The 20,177-nt window shown below is 41.6% G+C and overlaps 1 protein-coding gene across 1 annotated transcript in view; it reads left to right on the forward strand.

Annotated features, from left to right (window-relative positions):
• Positions 1 to 68: 68 nt before the first annotated feature.
• The window catches only part of SMG6 (SMG6 nonsense mediated mRNA decay factor), a 214,971-nt gene continuing 194,862 nt past the window's right edge, over positions 69 to 20,177 (forward strand). Inside the window, exons 1-8 of the mRNA XM_070394713.1 lie at positions 69 to 264; positions 2,841 to 4,581; positions 5,134 to 5,326; positions 5,800 to 5,910; positions 13,412 to 13,518; positions 13,775 to 13,853; positions 18,031 to 18,141; positions 18,550 to 18,762. Coding sequence (XP_070250814.1) covers positions 177 to 264; positions 2,841 to 4,581; positions 5,134 to 5,326; positions 5,800 to 5,910; positions 13,412 to 13,518; positions 13,775 to 13,853; positions 18,031 to 18,141; positions 18,550 to 18,762 — 2,643 coding nt within the window. The 5' untranslated portion in view covers positions 69 to 176. The remainder of the gene's footprint in view (positions 265 to 2,840; positions 4,582 to 5,133; positions 5,327 to 5,799; positions 5,911 to 13,411; positions 13,519 to 13,774; positions 13,854 to 18,030; positions 18,142 to 18,549; positions 18,763 to 20,177) is intronic.

The following is a 20,177-nucleotide window of genomic DNA, read 5'->3' on the forward strand; positions in this document are numbered from 1 at the left end:
AGCGTCCGTGTAGCGCTTTTCCTCCCAGCGCGGCCACCGTCGTTCGGGGAGGAGGACGGGAGGGGGCGGGGAAAAAGGTGGGAGGTGGGAGAGCGCGCGCGCCGCCCGTCCGCCGTGGTTTCCTGGCTGCGCGCGGCGGTGGCGGCGTCGCTGCAGCTGTTGCAGCAGCGGCGAAGATGGCGGAAGGGCTGGAGCGCGTCCGGATCTCCGCGTCGGAGCTGCGAGGGATCCTGGCCACTCTGGCTCCGCAGGCCGGGAGCAGAGGTGAGTCGCACCGCCCAGCTCCTGGGCCGGGCCTGCCCGCCCCGCCTTCCTCTCCTCCTCTGCCTCCTCCCCGCTCGGTCCGTGGCGCTTCGGAGCCCCCGCCCCTTCCCCCAACAGTGGGGGCGGGGGCCCGAGGGCGGTCCCCCTGGCCGCCCTCCCAGCCCCGGGGCCGGTGTCGGGTCCCGCTCAGGCGGCTCTGGCCCCTTTCAGACGAGTCCAACCCGAGTGCCTGCCTCCGCCCCCTTTCTGACCGCGGAGGTGACTGTTCCCCCATTGCCTCCGTCTTCTCAGACCAGCTCGTGGGTCCCGAGCCGTCAGGAGACGCGTGAAGGAGGGGCGCTGGGGTCTGGCGGAGGCCCCGGCATGTATGGTTCCCCGAGGAATCCTCCCCAGGCCCGTCATCTGTTGAGCGTTGGAGAGAAGGAACCGGGGACATTGAGGAAGGCTGAATAGCTTGGGACTCCCTTGCCGAACTTTTCCCCCCCAAGGCAGGCTTGTGACGATGGGCCACCGGAAGGGGTCCAGGACCTCAGAGAGTCGACTCTCCTCTGGGTGGGCCTTGGCGTGTGTGGGAGCTGTTTTTCTCAGAGAGAAAATGCTCAACGGGCAAGTTCAGGTCTCCAGCCACACCAGGAAAGCGCCCAGGGAAGGTTCTAGTGTCTCCCCTCCCCTTTGTTAGGCAGCGCACTTGTGTAGAATGGTAGCGAGGCTTCTGCAGACCTGTGGCCCAAGCCTGTGAGGCTGGTTTTCATGGGTCGACGGAGTTGGATTTATTCAGGTTCTTTTTTCCCTCTTCTCCTTCTCTCCACTTCACCTAAGTTACAAAGGCTGCTGAGGGCGAGCTGTTCTGGAGTTAAACTTCTTTACTTTATTCAGACTTGAACAGTCTTTTAAACTTCTGAGAACACTGTAGCAGTAAAACATCAAGGTGGTGTTTTGTTTTGTTTTTCTGTTCTGTTTTGTTATACACATAGGTGTAAATTTCTATTATGGGTTTGTTTACATTGGTGTTTATAGAACAGTAGTAGGATTTTATATAGCATTTCATTTTATGTACTCTGTAATCTCACTAGTTCCTGTCACTTTTCCACGGAAAGCTTTAGTAGCTATTTGTAGTAGTCGTCCCCCTGGATAGATGAAGATAACAGACACAAAATATAGAGACTTGCTTATGTGTCATTAAGTAAGTTCATGGAGCCCGGACAGCGGTTTTTGAAGTCCTGTGCTCTTATTCTTGGGTGCCCCAGTCTTTGGTATTTTTGAGAGCCTGTCACAATATTTCCATCATCTTCCAGGGTAAGCTTCCTTATGGAACTTTTTCCTTCTCATATTCCATCATCATAGTAGCAGTTAGTCTCAGTATTCTAATGATGATAGTCTGAGCAGTATTTTCTTGGAATGACTCTGTTGGCTACGGTTAGAGAGTTGGTGAGCATGAGTGGAGTTGAAGAATGTGAAAGAAACTGCTTCCAGTTTGCTTCGGCAGGAGGTATATGATTGGGTAATTGGTAGCCTAAAGAAGAGGATTGTTCTGGCCAAGTCAAAGTCTGGACTTGCCATTTTTCCCTCCAGGGATGTCCAGACCATGGTTGTTATGCATATCCCACTTTTACTTCTTTCCTACTGGTATGTTAAAAGGACTTAGCGACCCTGGAAAAACGTTAGAGGCAGAAGAAAAGACTAAGATGGATTTGAGGGCTCTATAATAGAGAACAGCCTGTTGCTGAAATGGTTGGAGATCTTTTATTACGACAGTAATGGGGTAGTTTAGGGTCTTGGGGATCCGAATATGACTTGAGTAACACTATTTTTTTTCTTGTTTCCTTACCTCAGGTGTAGGTAACTACAACACAATTAAGTTCTTTTTAAAATTTTTATTATCTTTGTTCTTGAAAGTATTACAGTTGTCCCCCTTTATTTCCCCATTGACCTCCTCCTCCCTGCTCCCACTTCCTCCCTTTTTAAAAAAAAAAATTTATCTTTATTGTTGAGAAAAAGCAACCAAGTTTATTGCTAGGTTTAAAAGAAAGAAAAAAGGTTTTTTTTAAAACAAGGAAACAAACTATCTTTATTGTTGAAAGTATTATAGATGTCCACCCTCCCACCACACCCCATTAGCCCCCTCCACTCTGCCCCCGCCCCCTCCCCAGGCCTTCACTGCACTATTGTCTGTTTCCATGAGTTCACAGTTAAGTTCTTAGCTTTGTCAGTTGCTGAACAAATATTGTAAACTTAGTAGAATTTCTGTTTCTGCAGAAATTTCCTTCCTTGTTAATCAATAATAACATTTTAAAGGTTTTATTTATTTTAGAGAGACGGGGGAGAGAGAAACATCGATTTGTTGTTCCACTTATTTATGCATTTATTTGTTGATACTTGTATGTGCCCCACAACCTTGGCGTATCGGGGACAACGCTCACCAACTGAGCTACTCAGCCAGGACCAATAATAGCATTTTGATGTGTAATTCTTGCTTGACTTTTCTGTTACTTCACCAGAATGACATTTTACCCCCTTCCCACCTTCTTTATTCTTTTCTTCTACTCTTTCCTCCCCAATACTCTCCAACATCACAGAAATCATGAAGGAGCCCAGGCAACGCAAAGATAATAGACGCCCTGATCTGGAAATCTATAAGCCTGGTCTTTCACGACTAAGGAACAAACCTAAAATCAAAGAACCCTCTGGGAGTGATGAATTTAAGGATGAAATTGTTAATGACAAAGATTCTTCAGCTGTTGGAAATGGTACACAGCTCATCAAAGATGTCTGCAAGGAACTTGACAACCAACAGCAAAATGGTCCTGTAGACCCAGAAAATATTCAGGCACAGGAGTCCTCTCCTAGAATTGCTGGACAAGAGGATCGAAGTCTAAGAATTATCAAGAAAACAAAGAAACCTGACATGCAGATCTATCAGCCTGGAAGGCGTATGCAGACTCTTACCAAAGAATCTACTAGCAGGATGGATGAGGAAGAAATCCTCAACCAGGTAGAACAACTGAAAGTAGAGGAAGATGAATGTAGGGAACAAATGAAAGAGGAGGTTGTGAATAAACCAGACAAAAATGAGATACAAAAGAGCCTAAATTGTGACAGAGTAAGGGCTGCAAAGGGAGAAAAAGGAAAGAGGGTTGAAAAAGGGGAGGGGATGAAGAAAGTGAATGACGACCCAGCACAGGGGAAGCCTGGTTCTGCAAAGCGCTATTCCCGCTCAGACAAACGAAGGAACCGCTACCGCACTTGCAGTACCAGCTCAGCTGGTAGCAACAACAGTGCTGAGGGGTCTGGCCTGACTGATAATGGATGTCGCCGCCGCCGCCAGGATAGGACCAAGTTGAGGTCACGACTGAAGAAGCAAGTGTCTATGTCCTCAACTGACTCCTTAGATGAGGACAGAATTGATGAGTCTGATGGGCCCAGGAGGAGCTCAGAAAGGAAGAAACATTTAGAAAGAAACTGTTCTGGCCGTGGGGAGGGAGAGCAGAAAAGCAATGGTAAAGAAAATCGAGGCACTCTTCGTGTCACTTTTGATGCAGAAACCATGAACAAAGATTCCCCCATAGTGAGGCCAGCCAGAGAGGATGTGGATAGGTTAAAGCCTGATAAAGGCTTGAGCAGTGGGGGCAAAGGCTCTGAGAAGCAGGAGTCCAAAAACCTGAAACAAGAACTTCGGGGTCGTGGCCGTGGCATTCTGATTCTGCCTGCCCATACCACCCTAACTGTCAATTCAGCTGGTTCTCCAGAGTCTACACCTTTGGGACCTCGGCTATTATTTGGATCTGGTAGTAAGGGATCTCGGAGTTGGGGCCGAGGAGGCACCACTCGACGATTGTGGGACCCAAACAATCCTGATCAGAAACCTGCTCTAAAGAGCCAGACACCCCAGCTACATTTCTTAGACACTGATGATGAAGTCAGCCCTACATCTTGGGGTGACTCACGCCAGGCCCAAGCATCTTACTATAAGTTTCAAAACTCTGACAACCCTTATTACTACCCCCGGACACCAGGCCCTGCCTCCCAGTATCCTTATACAGGCTATAGCCCTCTGCAGTACCCAGTGGGCCCTACAAATGGTGTGTACCCAGGGCCTTACTACCCAGGCTACCCGACTCCATCAGGTCAATATGTTTGTAGTCCTCTCCCTGCCAACACCATGAGTCCTGAGGAGATGGAGCAGCACATGAGGAACATGCAGCAACAAGAACTACATAGGCTTCTCCGGGTGGCTGATAACCAGGAACTGCAGCTCAGCAACCTGCTCTCCAGGGACCGCATCAGTCCTGAGGGCCTGGAAAAGATGGCTCAGCTTAGGTATGGTGTATTCCATCCTGTCTAGAGGGAAATGGGGATAAGCTGGGAGGTGTATAGGCTCCTATGGCTGAGGAAAGTAGAAAACTTATTAGGTAAGCTACTGGGTGTTATCTCCCTTTCACATTGATTTTTGTAAGGAAGGGACAATTGAAAAAAACAACAAAATTTTGTTTCTAGTCTTAGAAATTATTATACTTTCCACTTTCTCTTTAAGAAAAAAAAATTAACCTGAAGAGAACATGGAATCTGGAAATGGAAAAGGAAAGACTTTCCAGAATGCCAAGAAATGAACACCATAAAACTTGCGGTGAAGATCTTATGTCAGCTGTTAAATTTAGGTTCAGGCATATGGGGAAAAACTACTTTCCTAGACATAACTGTTTTTAAAATGGCATTATACTGTGCAGAATGGAGGCTAGAATGAGTATTACACCTGATGGCATTTTGGATTTCCTGTTAAGAAAGATATTTAATTTGCAAAAAGCTCAAATCTTGAGTCTTGCCTTTTCTGTGGTGTATTTGGAGCTAGAAGTTGCATGTATTTTATTCCAGAGCTGAACTGCTGCAGCTATATGAGCGCTGTATTCTATTAGATATTGAGTTCTCTGATAATCAGAATGTGGATCAGATCCTGTGGAAGAATGCTTTCTATCAGGTGATTGAGAAGTTCAGGCAGCTCCTCAAGGATCCGAATGTTGATAACCCAGAACAGATTCGGAACAGACTGTTGGAACTCTTGGATGAGGTAAACCCATCATTTTTTGTCCATAGGAAAAAAAACTTCAGCATGCTATAGTTGTGATGGATTTTTACCACATGAAATAATACATAACAGAACATTGACCAAAAAATTGTATGCTCTTTTCTTGGGTTTAGGCCTACCTTACTCCTGTTGCTTCCTTGAGACCATAACTTACACAATTGGAGTTAGTTCTGAGCTTGGAAGCTTTCTGAAGATCTTAACCAGGGGTTGTGGGGATGGGAGGGTGGGGAGAAGAGTGTGTGTGTAGGTGTTCATATCTTTAAAATCATAGAGTGGCTTATGCTATGAGTTTATGTTTTGCTTAGTTAGTGCTGTATATGCTTCCCTTTATATCAGATGGCTGAGCATTAGTACAACTGTGAAAAGGTCACTTGCCCAAGTTTCTGGTGGGAAGATTGGGTTAGAACTGGCTGATTCAGCTTATTTTTTAATTCCTTATTTTTTTCTCTTTACAGGGTAGTGACTTCTTTGATAGTTTGCTTCAAAAGCTGCAGGTTACTTACAAGTTCAAACTGGAGGACTATATGGATGGTCTTGCCATTCGTAGCAAGCCATTACGCAAGACAGTAAGCCAGTTTCTTTATCTTAAATTTATTCATTTATTTAGTAAGCATTTATCTAGTGTTAGTTATGTGCTAGGCACTGTGCTGGGTGTTAAGGTTACAAAAGTGAAAGATATAGCCTATTGGGGTTACAGGGCAATTAAATCAATTGTCATGTGATATATTCTTAGAAGTGGGATTACTGGGTCAAATGGGAGTTCCATTTTTAATTTTTTGAGGAAACTTCATACTGTTTTCCACAGTGGCTGCACCAGTCTGCATTCCCACCAGCAGTGCACGAGGGTTCCTTTCTTTCAGCATCCTTGCCAGCACTTGTCATTTGTTGATTTGTTGATGATAGCCATTCTGACAGGTGTGAGATGGTACCTCATTGTTGTTTTGATTTGCATCTCTCGGATGATTAGTGACTTTGAGTATGTCTCTTGGCCTTCTGTATGTCCTCTTTCGAAAAGTGTCTATTTAGGTCCTTCGCTCATTTTTTGATTGGATTGTTTATCTTCCTTTTTAAAAATTGTATGAGTTCCCTGTAAATTTTGGAGATTAAACCCTTATTGGAGATAACATTGGCAAATATGTTCTCCCATGCAGTGGGCTTTCTTGTTGTTTTGTTGATGGTTTCTTTTGCTGTGCAGAAGCTTTTTATTTTGATGGTAGTCCCATTTGTTTATTTTCTCCTTAGTTCCATTGTCCTAGGAGTTATATCGGTAAAGATATTGCTATGACATATCTCTGATATTTTGCTGCCTATGGATTCTTCTAAGATTTTTATGGTTTCCTGTCTTATGTTTAAGTCCTTTATCCATCTTGAGTTTATTTTTGTGTATGGTGTATGTTCTAGTTGCATTTTTTTGCATGTATCTGTCCAGTTATCCCAGCATCATTTATTGAAGAGACTGTCTTGACTCCATTGTATGTTCTTGCCTCTTTTGTCAAATATTAATTGTCTGTTCTTGTGCCAGTACCAGGCAGTTTTGAGAAAGGTGGCTTTGAAATATAGCTTGAAATCTGGTATTGTGATCCCTCCAACTTTGTTGTTCTTTCTCAGGATCGCTGCAGCTATTCAGCGATCCATATGAATTTTTGGAGAGTTTGTTCTAGGTCTGTGAAATATGCTGTTGGTATTTTAATGGGGATTGCATTGAATTTATAGATAGCTTAGGGTAGTATGCACATTTTAATGATGTTGATTCTACCAATCCATGAACATGGTATATTCTTCCATTTGTTTATGTCTTCCTCTATCTCTTACTTCAATTTCCTGTAGTTTTCCGAGTATAGGTTTTTTACCTCCTTAGTTAAGTTTATTCCTAAGTATCTTAATTTTTGTGTTGTAATGGTAAGTGGAATTGTTTTTTTAGTTTCTCTTTCTGTGAGTTCATTATTGGTGTATAAAAAAGCCATAGATTTCTGGGTGTTTTGTATGCTTTTTATTTCTTCTTATTGTCTGATTACTGTTGCTAGCACTTCCAATACTATGTCGAACAGGAGTGATGAAAGTTGGCATCCCTGTCTTGTTCCTGTTCTTAGGGGAAATGGTTTTAGTTTTTGCCCATTGAGTATGATGTTGGCTGTAGGTTTGTCATATAAGGCTTTTATTATGTTGAGGTATGATCCCTCTATTTCCATTTTGCTGAGAGTTTTTATCTTGAAACAGTGTTGGATTTTGTCAAATGCTTTTTCTGCATCAATGATATGTGATTTTTGTCTCTCAATACGTTTATTGATTTGCAGATATTTTACCAGCTTTGCATCCCCGGAATAAATCCCACTTGGTCATGGTGTATGATCTTTCTAATGTAATGCTGGATCCAATTTGCTAGAATTTTGCTGAGGATTTTAGCATCTATGTTCAGCAGGGATATTGCCCTGTAATTCTCTCTTTTTGTAGTGTCTTTATCTAGTTTTGGGACTAGGGTAATTCTGGCTTGATAGAAAGAGCTTGGAAGTGTGCCTTCCTCTTGAATTTTCTGGAATAGTCTGAGAAGGATAGGTTTTAGGTCTTTGAATGTTTGGTAAAAGTCCCCCTATGAAGCTGTACGGACCAGGGCTTTTGTTTGTTGGAAGTTTTTTGATTATTACTTCAATTTCATCAGTAGTTATCAGCCTATTCAGGTTTTTTTATTCTTCCTGATTGAGTTTTTAAAGATTGTATTTTTTTAGGAATATGTTCATTTTGTCTAGGTTGTCCAGTTGGAGTAGAGTTGTTTGTAGTATTTTTTAATAATACTTTGTATGTCTGTGGGGTCAGTTCTTACTTCACCTCTTTGTTTTCTGATTTTGTTTATTTCGGTCCTCTCTCTTTGTTTCTTGGTGAGCCTGGCTAGAGGTTTAGCAGTCTTGTTTATTCTTTCAAAGAACTCTTGGTTTTATTGATCTTTTGTATTTTTTTGTTTGTTTGTTTCTGTGTCATTTATTTCAGCTCTGATCTTTATTCCTTCTTTCTGATTACTCTGGGCTTTTCTTGTTGCTCTCTAATTCTTTGAGTTGTAGGGTTAGATAATTTATTACCATTTTTTCTCGTTTTCTGAGATAGGCCTGTAGAGCTATGAACTTCCCTCTCAGGACTGCTTTCACTGTGTCCCATAGATTTTGAATTGTTATGTTTTTGTTGTCATTTATTTCCAGGATGCTTTTTATTTCTTCTTTGATCTCTTTGGTAACCCAATCATTGTTTAATAGCAAGCTATTCAGCCTCTAAGTCAGCCGCGGGCAAACTACGTTTGAAATGAATAAAACTAAAAAAAAAAAAAAGACCGTACCCTCTTATGTAATGATGTTTACTTTGAATTTATATTAGTTCACACAAACACTCCATCCATGCTTTTGTTCCGGCCCTCCGGTCCAGTTTAAGAACCCATTGTGGCCCTCGAGTCAAAAAGTTTGCCCACCCCTGCTCTAAGTGTTTGATTTTTTAAAATTGTTTGTATTGTAGTTATAAGTACTATGATAATGGTACATATACAGTGTCAAAGGGGCATAGAAGGAAGTGGATCTGATTTATTTTTATTTATTTATTTTAAAGTTTTTAAAAAATTAAACATGTTTTTTATTGATTTCAGAGAGAGGAAGGGGGAAGGAGAGAGTGATAGAAACATAAATGATGAAAGAGAATCATTGATCGGCTACCTCCTGCACGCCCCCTACTGAGGATTGGGCCCACAACCCCAGCATGTGCCCTGACTAGGAAACAAACCATAACTTCCTGGTTCTTGGTTGGACGCTCAACCACTGAGCCACACTGGCTGGGCAGAAGTAGATCTGATTTAGATGGATAGGGTCAAGGAAGGCTTTATAGAGACTGTCAAGTTGAGTTTTGAAACATGAGTAACAGCAGAGGGGCAGTTTCAATGCAGGGCACAGTGAGAGAGAATCAAACCTTGTTGGAAAAGTGGAAGAAGTTCAATATGCTGGTGTATGTGATGTGGAATTGGGCTGTACAGGAGATAAAGCTAATGAAGTAGAAAGGGATAGATCATAAAATCTTGCTGGAAGAGTTTTGACTTTATTCTGAAAGCACTGAGGAAACATTGATTTCTAACAAATGAATATCATAGATTCGTTTTTACAGCCAGTCATTCTGGGAAATAGATGAGTTTGGGCAAGAGTGGAGGTAGGAGAGTCAAGTTGTGGCCCTGAATGAAGGTAGAGATATTGGAGGTAGAAAAGAGGAAACAGATTAGAAGAATATAAGGAAAATAGACTTGGACTACTGGATAATTTGGTGTGACTGATGAGATTAGAGACATGAGGAGTCTAGATCATCTCCCAGTTTGTGGCCTAGGAGAGTGGGTGGAAAGGAAAAGGGTAGTTCAGTTTTGGATATGTTTAGGTAGAGGAGCTTGAAAATGAACAAATGAATATTCTGGTCAGTCTGGAGCTCAGGACAAAGAGGTGGGCTGGTGATATAGATGGAGGAGTCATCAATATATAGTTGATAATTGAAGCAGAAGTTGGGAGACGGAATGGCTGGACAGAGAGTTCGGTTATCAGATTTCAAGGTGGTGGATAAAATTGTGAAGTGCTATAGAGTCATCAAATACTAAGATTACTAAAAAGTGTTCATTGGATTGGATGACTTTATCACCCACCAGTTATTTTAATTGGAGAGGATGGAAGCCAGATTGTAGTAAATGAGAAGTGGGGTAGTACATATAATGAGAGTAATATAGACCATTTTTTTTAAGAGTCTTGCCTATGAAGGCAAGGAGGGGAGATAGTATTAAAAGAGAACATAGTCTCAAGAGAACTTTGTTTCTTTTTAAGCTGTGAGAAACTTGAGCATATTTATGTGTAGAGAAGAAAGGGCCAGGGGAAAAGGAAGAGGTTAAAAGATTCATTAGAGAAAGGGGTGCGATTTATGGAGTAACGGCTTCTTCTTGCCTTTCTGCTCCTTCTGATGAATTACTATGCGTAAGCTCTATTATCGGCAAGTATTTGAGTCCCTCCTACATGCCAGGTGCCATTCTAGGCACACACAATTAATTCATTGTGAAACAAGAAAGCCATGATCCCAGCTCTTAAAGTTTAGAGTTTGATTAGGGGTGAGTGCAGATGTTGGATTAGTAATTGCAGATGCAGTGACTTCTGCAAAGGATTTTGTGTGTGTGTGTGTGTGTGTGTGTGTGTGTGTGTGTGGGGTGGGGGGGGTGGTATTCACTATAAAAGGCTTAGAGCAGTGGTTCTCAACCTTCCTAATGCCGTGACCCTTAATATAGTTCCTCATGTTGTGGTGACCCCCAAACATAAAATTATTTTCGTTGCTACTTCGTAACTGTAATTTTGCTATTGTTATGAATCGTAATGTAAATATCTGATATGCAGGATGTATTTTCATTGTTACAAATTGAACATAATTAAAGCACAGTGATTAATCACAAAAACAATATGTAATTATATATGTGTTTTCCAATGGTCTTAGGAGACCTCTGTGAAAGGGTCGTTCGACCCCCAGGTTGAGAACCGTTGGCTTAGAGGATCATGGAGGACTGAGGAAGTCACAGTTAAGCTGAGGCTAAAAACCTGAGACATTAGCTAGGTGAAGGGGTATGTGAAGATTCAAGAACTACAACATTCTAGAGAGAGGGAATAATATATGTGAAGGTCCTGAAGTGGGAAAGAGCATGGTGTGTTAGTGGGACTGAGAAGTCTAGTTTGATATGGCACAGAGAATAAGGGGGGTAATGGTGCTGAATAAATGAGCAGAGGCTTGATCATCTAGGATTTCATTGTGAGGATAGTGGAGATCCTTTGGCAGTTTTTTTTCTTCCCCTCATTGAGATGGCAAAGTGGCTGTAGTATAGAGACATAACTAGTTTTCTTGGTGCTTAATCAGTTAAATACCAAGGGTTTTTAGTGTTCATTCATATAATGTGTAGGATAGTCAGGACTCTGAAGGTGGATGACAGTGATATATAACTTCGCTGAGGCACATGTTTGAGTTATGTGTTAGGAGGCTGGTGTGCAGGAGCTAGTTACTTAGCTAGTAAATGAGCCTTCCTGAGGGTTCATTATGTACTTGTCCTTGAAGCTTTGTTCTTTGTTCAGGGACACCGTAATTTCTTATGTGTGGGGTGGAGTGGAATTACATGTTATGAAGTGATGTTCCTCAGGGAGGTTTTTAGGTTGGGCACATGTCTTAGGATTGCTGAGGGTTTACTCTGTTGTAATATACATACATACACACACACACACACACACACATATCTATCTATCATCTATCTATCTATCTATCTATCTATAAAAGCCTAAGCGACCGAACGACCAGTCAACTGGTTGGTATGATGTGCACTGACCACCAGAGGGAGCTGCCCCCTGGTGGTCAGTGCGCACCCACAGCCAATCTCTTGCGGCCCCTCCCCCTGCCAACCTCCTGCGGCCCTGATTGGCCCCAATCGCCGGCCAGGCTGAGGGACCCCACCCATGCATGAATTCGTGCACCAGGTCTCTAGTCCTCCTATATAATAAAAGGCTAATATGCAAATCGACTGAGCAGCAGAATGACTGGTTGCTATGACACACAGTGATCACTAGGGGGCAGACACTCAACGCAGGAGCTGCCGCCCAGTGGTCAGTGTGCTCCCACAGGGGGAGTTCTGTTCAGCCAGAAGCTGGGCTCACAGCTGGGGAGCGCAGTGGTGGTGGCGGGAGCCTCTCCCGCTTCCGCGGCAACACTAAAGATGTCCTACTGATGGCTTAGGCCTGCTCTCTATGCCATCAGTCAGACATCCCCCGAGGGCTCCTGGACTGCGGGACTGCGAGAGGGCACAGGCCAGGCTGAGTCCCCGCCCGAGTGCACAAATTTTGTGCACTAGGCCTCTAGTATGTATGTAACTACACAGTCCTGGCACATTTGGTAAAGGGTAACTTACTGTTTAGGGAACTGTTATTTTGCAAAGGGGATGTAATGCAGTAACACAATGTGGTGATATTAACAGTTTGAGGAGAGAAAGAGAACAGTAAGTAATTGTCTTAATATTTGTATATCACTTTATTTTTTTATTTATTGATTTGAGAGAGAGAGAAACATCAAAAAATTAAGAAAATATTTTTATTGATTTCAGAGAGGAAGGAAGAGGGAGAGATACAAACATAAATGATGAGAATCATTGATTGCCTGCCTCCTGAACGCCCCCTACTGGGGATCGAGGCATGTTCCCTGACCAGGAATCAAACTGGGGTTAAACATCAATTTTTGTTGTCCCACTTATTTATGCATTCCTGGGTTGATTCTTGTATGTGCCCTGACTGGGGATTGAACCCACAACCTTGGCATATTGGGATGACACTCTAACCAAATAAGTTATCCAACCAGGGTCTGTATATCACTTTAAAATTTGTGAAGTATTTTATATTTATTTCCTTCAATTACCCTATTGAATAGGTGTTTTTTACATTCAAATGAAGAAACTGAGTCCCAAAGACCTACTTAAGATCACACAACTATTACATGGAGAGTCAGGCCTCCTGACTCTTAGTTTCAGAATATTTTCTTCCATTTGCCTGGGACTTGAAATAAGAATGAGCCCCTCTCGCCCTTGCTAGGTGGCTTAGTTTGTTGGAGTATCATCCCATACACCAAAGGGTTGCAGGCTCAATTTCCGGTCAGGGCACATACCTAGGTTTCAGGTTTGATCCTTAGTCAGGGCGTGTATGGGAGGCAGCCAATCTATGTTTCTCTCTCACATTGATGTGCTTGCCTCCCTTTGCCTCTCTCTTCTCCCTTCTCCCTTCTCCTCTCTCTGAAATTAATAAAAACAAATCCTTGGGTGAGGATTAAAAAAAAAAATGGCCCCTCTCCCTTCTGTTACTCTTTCTCAGTAAATTTTTTTTATCACACTGTTGGCTATTTTCTTTTTGCTAGTCAAGGTTAAACTTAAAAACTTTTTACTTTGTTGAGGACTACTAGTGCCTTGATGCTGCTCTGTCATTTTGGCCCCGTCCCTGTACTTTGGGGTTGAAGTTAGAGTTTCTTGGGTATGCTATTAACTGATTGTTTTTCCTGAAGGTAAAATATGCCTTGATCAGTGCCCAGCGATGTATGATTTGTCAAGGAGATATTGCTAGGTATCGGGAACAAGCCAATGACACAACAAACTACGGGAAAGCACGCAGGTACTTTTGCCTCTTGTTCATTTGCTTCTCTCCCTGTATGGCTTTAAGCTAAGCCCTATTAAGAGCAATGAGTTGCCTGAGCTTCTATACGGATGTCCTTCAGGTGTCCTTTTTGGTCTCTTTAGTCAGACTTTACCACTTCAGGGTTACATCTAACAATCCAGCTTATGTCTTAAGTAGTAAGGACTATCATGTGATGAATTGGGAAAGGGTTGATATGGGACTAGAATTTTTAAAACTGTTTTTTTTATTTCAGTTGGTACCTGAAGGCCCAGCACATTGCTCCCAAGAATGGGCGCCCCTATAACCAGCTGGCTCTGCTGGCAGTGTATACGGTAAGAAATCCTGTGGAGAGGGGAAGAATTTTGCAGGCAGTATCTTAGAAATACAGATTTTGACAGCATCAGCTTCTGGAGCTAGATTTCATCTATTCAGCTAGAATACAAAATATATTCCCTTATGTCTTCCATCCTCAAGCTCCTTTTGTTACTGTTACTTTTAGAGATAAGTTGTCAGGGATCTATACTTCATCCACTTTCACTGCAATTAAGTTCCCTGGGGAATGCTCATGCTCCAGCCAAAGCACTCTGTTTTTGACCAAGGCTTCTGCTCTGAATCTTGCCTTGCTTCCCTTCCCTATCTCGTTGAACTAGGTTACTTATTTCTGGAAAATAAAGCTCTCTTTCCCTTTCCCTCTTAAAGTCCTCAACTAGCCCCAAGTATTCAGATCCTTGTTTCCTTTCTTTAGATCATTCACTTATTCCTCTTAGCTTTTCACCTAAGGAGTCTCCTTAGCAGAAAGACAGTAAATGCCAAATCATACCTCTCTGGATCTTACCAAACTCTTCTAAGTGTGGCTCTAACAGAGAACCTTGGGATCTGACAGAGCTCCTAGTGAGGAAGCTGAAGGAAGGAGAAAGGGTGGGGACCAATGGTAGGTACCAAAGGTTCTAGTATAAGAAGCAGCTAACAAGATCATTATCAGGGAGAGTTTTCTTAATGCTGTAAAATTCATTGCCCAAATAATGTTTGAGTTAGTAATTTTTATTCCCCTTTATTTCACAAAAGATTCAAAGAAATGCCTAATAATTATGGATTGAAATTATTGATTAAGTAATGTGGTTTACTGATACACTTCCTTCAGAATAGATCAAATCTCTCTTCACTTTTTACCTCCGTCCTGTTCTCTTTGTTGTTTTTGTTTGTTTATTTCTTTGTTTTTTCTTTCAGCGGGGCTTTTATGGGGGGCTTGAGCACAGTCCAAGGAACTCTGTCTTCATTTGAGTGAGGTCATTTCCAGGCAGTGGTGGAAGGTCTGAAGATAGATACTTCTTTGGAAGTGTTACCGGTGGTGAAATTGGACCTTGGTTCTTGAGATGAGCAAAGAAAGATTTCAGAGCCAAGAACTCAAATTATAAGAGAAAGTTTATTTAGAAAGTTTCAGAGGTAGTAGAACTGAGCTAGCTAGGCTGCGTAGGTTCAGGGTATAAGTTACCGAAGCAAAAGAAAGGCCCTCGAACTTAGGAGAGGGCAAGGCAAGGTAACACTACCCCCTCCCATCCCCATCCCCCCCCCCCCCCCCCCCCCCCCCGACAAAGGGGCACAGGAAAGGCTCAGGCATCTCCCAAAAGTGAGAGCATGCCTTGTTCTCTTTGTGATCTGTGTTTTTTTCACGCCCCTTTGTGGCTTTATTTTTCTCCTTTCTAATCTATCTTCTGTTTTTCCTTCTTTCTCATTTCTTGTCTCCTTTTCTAGTTTTTCTTCTTTGTAATTATTGAATGAATTGCTATGTTTCTTGTTAATTAGAAAATATAATCTTTCCTCAATGGCTTTAAAAATTGCAGTAAAATTAATATAACATAAAATCATTTACAGATATTTGTAAATAATTTTTTGTCAATCCAGTGGCATTTAGTACATTAACAGCATTGTGCAATCACTAACTCTGTCTAGTTCCAAAACATTTTCATTACCATATAAGAAAACTCCATATCCATTCCTCCCCATGCCTCCCAAGCCCCAGCCTCTGGCAACGACTAGTCTGCTTTCTGTCCCTGGATTTACCTATTCTGGATGTTTCATGTAAGTGGAATCATACAGCACATGACCTTTTATATCTGGCTTCTTTCATTTATCATCAAGTTTTTGACCATGTTGCAACGTATCAATACTTAATTTTTATGGATGAATAATATCCATTGTATGGATATAACACACTTTTATTCATTCAACGTTTTTACTATTCATTCATCAGTTGGACATTTTGATTGTCTCCACCTTTTAGCTATTGTAAACAGTATTTTTTGTGAAGTGTTTGTTTCAATATCTGTTTTCTGTTCTTTTGGGTCTGTACCTAGGAATGGAATTGCTGGGTCATATGGTAATTCTATGTTTAACTGTTTTTCATAGCAGCTGTACCCTTTTACATTCTCACCAGCAATGTACCAGGGTTCTGATTTCTCCACAATCTTGCCAGCATTTGTTATTTTTCTTTCTTTTTTTGAATATGACCACCCTGTTAGGTGTGAAGTAATATCTTTTTAAAAAAATTGATTTCAGAGAGGAAGGGAGAGAGAGAAAGAGAGAGAGAGAGAGAGAAACATCAGTGATGAGAGAGTATCATCAATCATCTGCCTCCTGCACACCCTCCAGGAACCTAACCATGACCACCAGGTTCATAGGTTGATGTTCAATCAGTGAGCCACGCTGGCTGGGCGGTGTGAAGTAATATCTTATTGTGACTTTACTCCTTCCCCAACTTGGGGATTTTTTTTTTAATAGCTTTTATTTTTATTTCTTTTGGTCAGTTTAACTTTATAGAAAAATTGAGCAAAAAGTACAGAGTTCCCATATATTCTCTCAACGTTCTCTTCCCCCTCAATTTTCCCTATTCTTAACATCTTACATAAGTGTACTATATTTGTTATAATTGATGAGCCAGTATTGATACATTATTATTAACTAAAGTCCATAGTTTACATTAAGGTTCACTTTAACTGCTGTACTTTCTATGGGTTTGAACAAATAAATGATTAGTGACATGTATCTACCATTATAGTATCATACAGAGTAGTTTCATTGCACTAAAAATAGCCCGTGCTCCACCCTCCACTTGTTGTCTCTCTTGCATCCCCTGAACCTCTGACAATCACTGATATTTTTACTGTCTCTCTAGTTTTGCCTTTTCCAGAATTCCACATAATTGGAACCATACAGGATATTATCTTTTCAGATTGGCTTATTTCACTTACCAATATGAATTTAGGTTTATTTTCCTGGCTTGATATGTCTTTTTTTTTAAAGAAAGAGAGTGGAAGGGAAGGAGAGGGGCGGGAAGACAGAGAAAATATTGATGTGACAGAGACACATCAATTGGTTGCCTCCCACATGCACCCCGACCGGGGTCAGGGATCGAACCTTCAACCCAGGTATGTGCACTTGACTGGGAATCAAATCCGTGACCTTTTGGTGTGTGGTCTGATGCTCTAACCATTGAGCCACTGACCAGGGCCATCTTACCATTTTTAAGTGTACTGTTGAGTAATATTAAGTACACTCACATTGTTGTTCAAACGATTTTCAGAACTCTCCTCATCTTACAAAACTGGAACTCTATACCCATGAAGCAGCTACTCCCCACTCTCCCTTCCTTCCAGCCACTGGCAACTACTCTTCTACTTTCTGTTTCTATGAATTTGTCCACACTCAGTACCTTATATAAGTGGAATCATATAGTATTTATCTTTTTGTGACTGATTTATTTCACTTAGCATTATATCTTCAAGGTTCATTCATGTTATAGCTTGTATTAGAATTTCCTCCTTAAGGCCAAATAATATTCAGTTGTATGTATATACCACATTTTGTTTATTCATCTCTTAATGGACACTTCAACCTTTTGGGCATTGTGAATAATGCTGCTATGAACATGAGTGTATAAATACCTATTCAAGATCCTGCTTTCAATTCTTTTAGGTATATATCCAGAAGTGGAATTTTTAGGTCATATGATAATTCTTTTCAGTATTTGAGGAGAGTTCCCATTTCCTCATTTCTAAAGTGGGAATAATAATATGTGGCAGTATCCTTAGGTTTTGAGATAATATCTATGAAGTGCTGATCACTTGCCTCATATTTAGTTATGCTTAATCGATATTGCCATTATTATTAATAATTTTTAAAAAACAATAAATAAATTATTAGGTGAGTTGAACATTTTTTATTTAAAAAACAAAGCATAATTGACTTTTATATTTTATGAGCTCCTTATTTCCCCCCCCCTTATGAGTACTTGGCTCTTAGAGTACCTCTGCATATAAGATATTGCGCAAGAAGAGAACTTTCTGATGTAATTGCCATGGCTTCTTCCATGGATAACATTCTCATTTGCTTACTGGAATTATAGCTTGGGGCACAGTTTGGGTGAGATATTAGGGTTTCTTGGGTCAGGTGATTTAGGCTGGACTCAGAAAAGAACTTGGTTGACTCAGTGTCTCTGGCCTCTTTCCACAGAGGAGGAAGCTTGATGCTGTGTATTACTATATGCGCAGTTTAGCTGCCAGCAACCCTATCCTGACTGCCAAGGAGAGTCTCATGAGCTTGTTTGAAGAGACCAAACGAAAGGTGAGTGGGGATGCAGGCAGGATCATTCCTTCCTAGGAGAATATGTTTCTCTTAGTGCCTCTGTGTTCTTAAGGGAATGACTAAAAAGTTGCTCAAGGGGGCTGTGCTGATGGGAGTCAGTCCCTATGCAGAACCAAACTCATCTTTAGAAGAACTCTCGGGGGTCCTTGAATGTGCATGTTCCATAGCATCTAGTTTATAGAATCAGTAACTTTTATGTGACAAAGCAGATGGTACTCTGCCCTCCCCCCTCCCCCCCTTTTTTTTTAAAAGCTGTGCTGTTTTGGAATTATGGCAAAATTTTTACTTTTTATAGTTCTTGGTCAACATACTCAGATGAGGTGAGCACATGTCTTTATTAACTGAATCCCAGAAGAGTCTGAGCTTGTATGTTTGTATGCTGTATAGGCAGAACAAATGGAAAAAAAGCAACACGAGGAATCGGAACTGAACCCTGACCAGTGGCGGAAAGGAAAGAAATCTACTTTCCGGCATGTTGGAGATGACACTACTCGCCTGGAGATCTGGATTCATCCATCCAATCCCCGGTCCTCTCAGGGCACTGAGTCTGGGAAGGATTCTGAGCAGGAGAATGGGCTGGGCAGCCTGAGCCCCAGTGATGTAAGTTCCTGGAGGGATATAATCAGCAAGATGAGCTAACTAAGTGTGGGTGTCCTGGTACACACCACTATGAGGCACTGTACAGTTACCTCACCACACTTCCTTTATCTCTGTTATGCGCTTCCCTCTCTCACCACTATGTGGTACTATAGAATTTAGTAAAAGTAATTATTTTAAATGAATATTTACTTAGTATGGGATAAGAATTTTTTGTTGCTTTGGGTTTAAGCCATCATTATGATGCTTTAGGATTCTGTATGGGATTTTGGTGAAGCAAGGGGGAGAGAGCATAGTAGTTCATTGTGCCTTAAGGATAAAATTCATAGTAGAGTGGGTGGTGGCGTAAGCTGGGACCAGATCTTGAAGGATCATGCAGTAAATATTTGACCTTTATCTTAAAGGTAGTAGAGAGCTAGCTATTGAATGCTTTAAGTAGGGAAATAACATGTCAGATACGTATTTTAGAAATATAACTCTGGTTGCTTGTGAAAATTTGTTGAAGAGTAAGATTAGAAATAAGAATAGTAGGAGGATGCTATAATAATCCAACATGTGGAAAGGATCTGAACCAGGAAATGGCATTGGAGATGGGGAGATGTGAGTAGATATGAGGTATATTAAGGAGGTAGAATCCAAAGGTGAGCACTGGTCTTTATTAGCTGAATGACATGAGAAGCTAGGGGAGAAGAGGGAGTTAAAAGTAGCACCTGGCCCAGTTGGTGTGGCTCAGTGGTTGAGCATTGACCCAAGAACCAAGAGGTCACTGGTTTGATTCCTGGTGTGGCACATGCCAGGGTTGCGGGCTCAGTCTCCAGTAGGGGGTGTGCAGGAGACAGCCGATGGATGATGCTTCTCTCTCATCAGTGTTTCTATTTCTCTATCCCTCTCCCTTCCCCTCTCTCTAAAAATCAATTTAAAAAAACTTAAAATAAAATAAAAGTAGCACCTGATGTTCTGGCTTAGAAACTGGGTGAATGATGGTCCTTTCTCTGAGACAGGGAATAAAGTTGGTTTTAGTGGAGTTGGTTTTAGGAGAAAGAGCCTAAGTTTAGTTTTGGGCATGTTGGAATTTCTGTAGGACATTGAAGTAGAGAGTTTTAGAGGCTAACAGATGTCTGAAGCTAAGGAGAGTAGTTTAGGTCAGAGATAAAGATATTTGAAAGTATCTTTAAAAAAAAAAAGCTTTTTCGATCCCAGAGAGAGGAAGGGAGAGGGAGAGAGATAGAAACATCAATGATGAGAATCATTGATCAGCTGCCTACTGCACACCACCCACTGGGGATTGAGTCCGAAACCAGGAATCAAACTGACCTCCTGGTTCATGAGTTGACACCCAACCACTGAGCCATGCTGGTCAGGCAAAGATACCTTTTTATAGATGAGAGTTGATTCAGTTGCTTGAGGAGAAAACAATG

This window comes from Myotis yumanensis, unplaced genomic scaffold (assembly GCF_028538775.1).
Source record: "Myotis yumanensis isolate MYYU_CA2020_CCGP unplaced genomic scaffold, mMyoYum1.0.hap1 SCAF_16, whole genome shotgun sequence".
Classification (NCBI taxonomy): Eukaryota; Metazoa; Chordata; class Mammalia; order Chiroptera; family Vespertilionidae; genus Myotis; species Myotis yumanensis.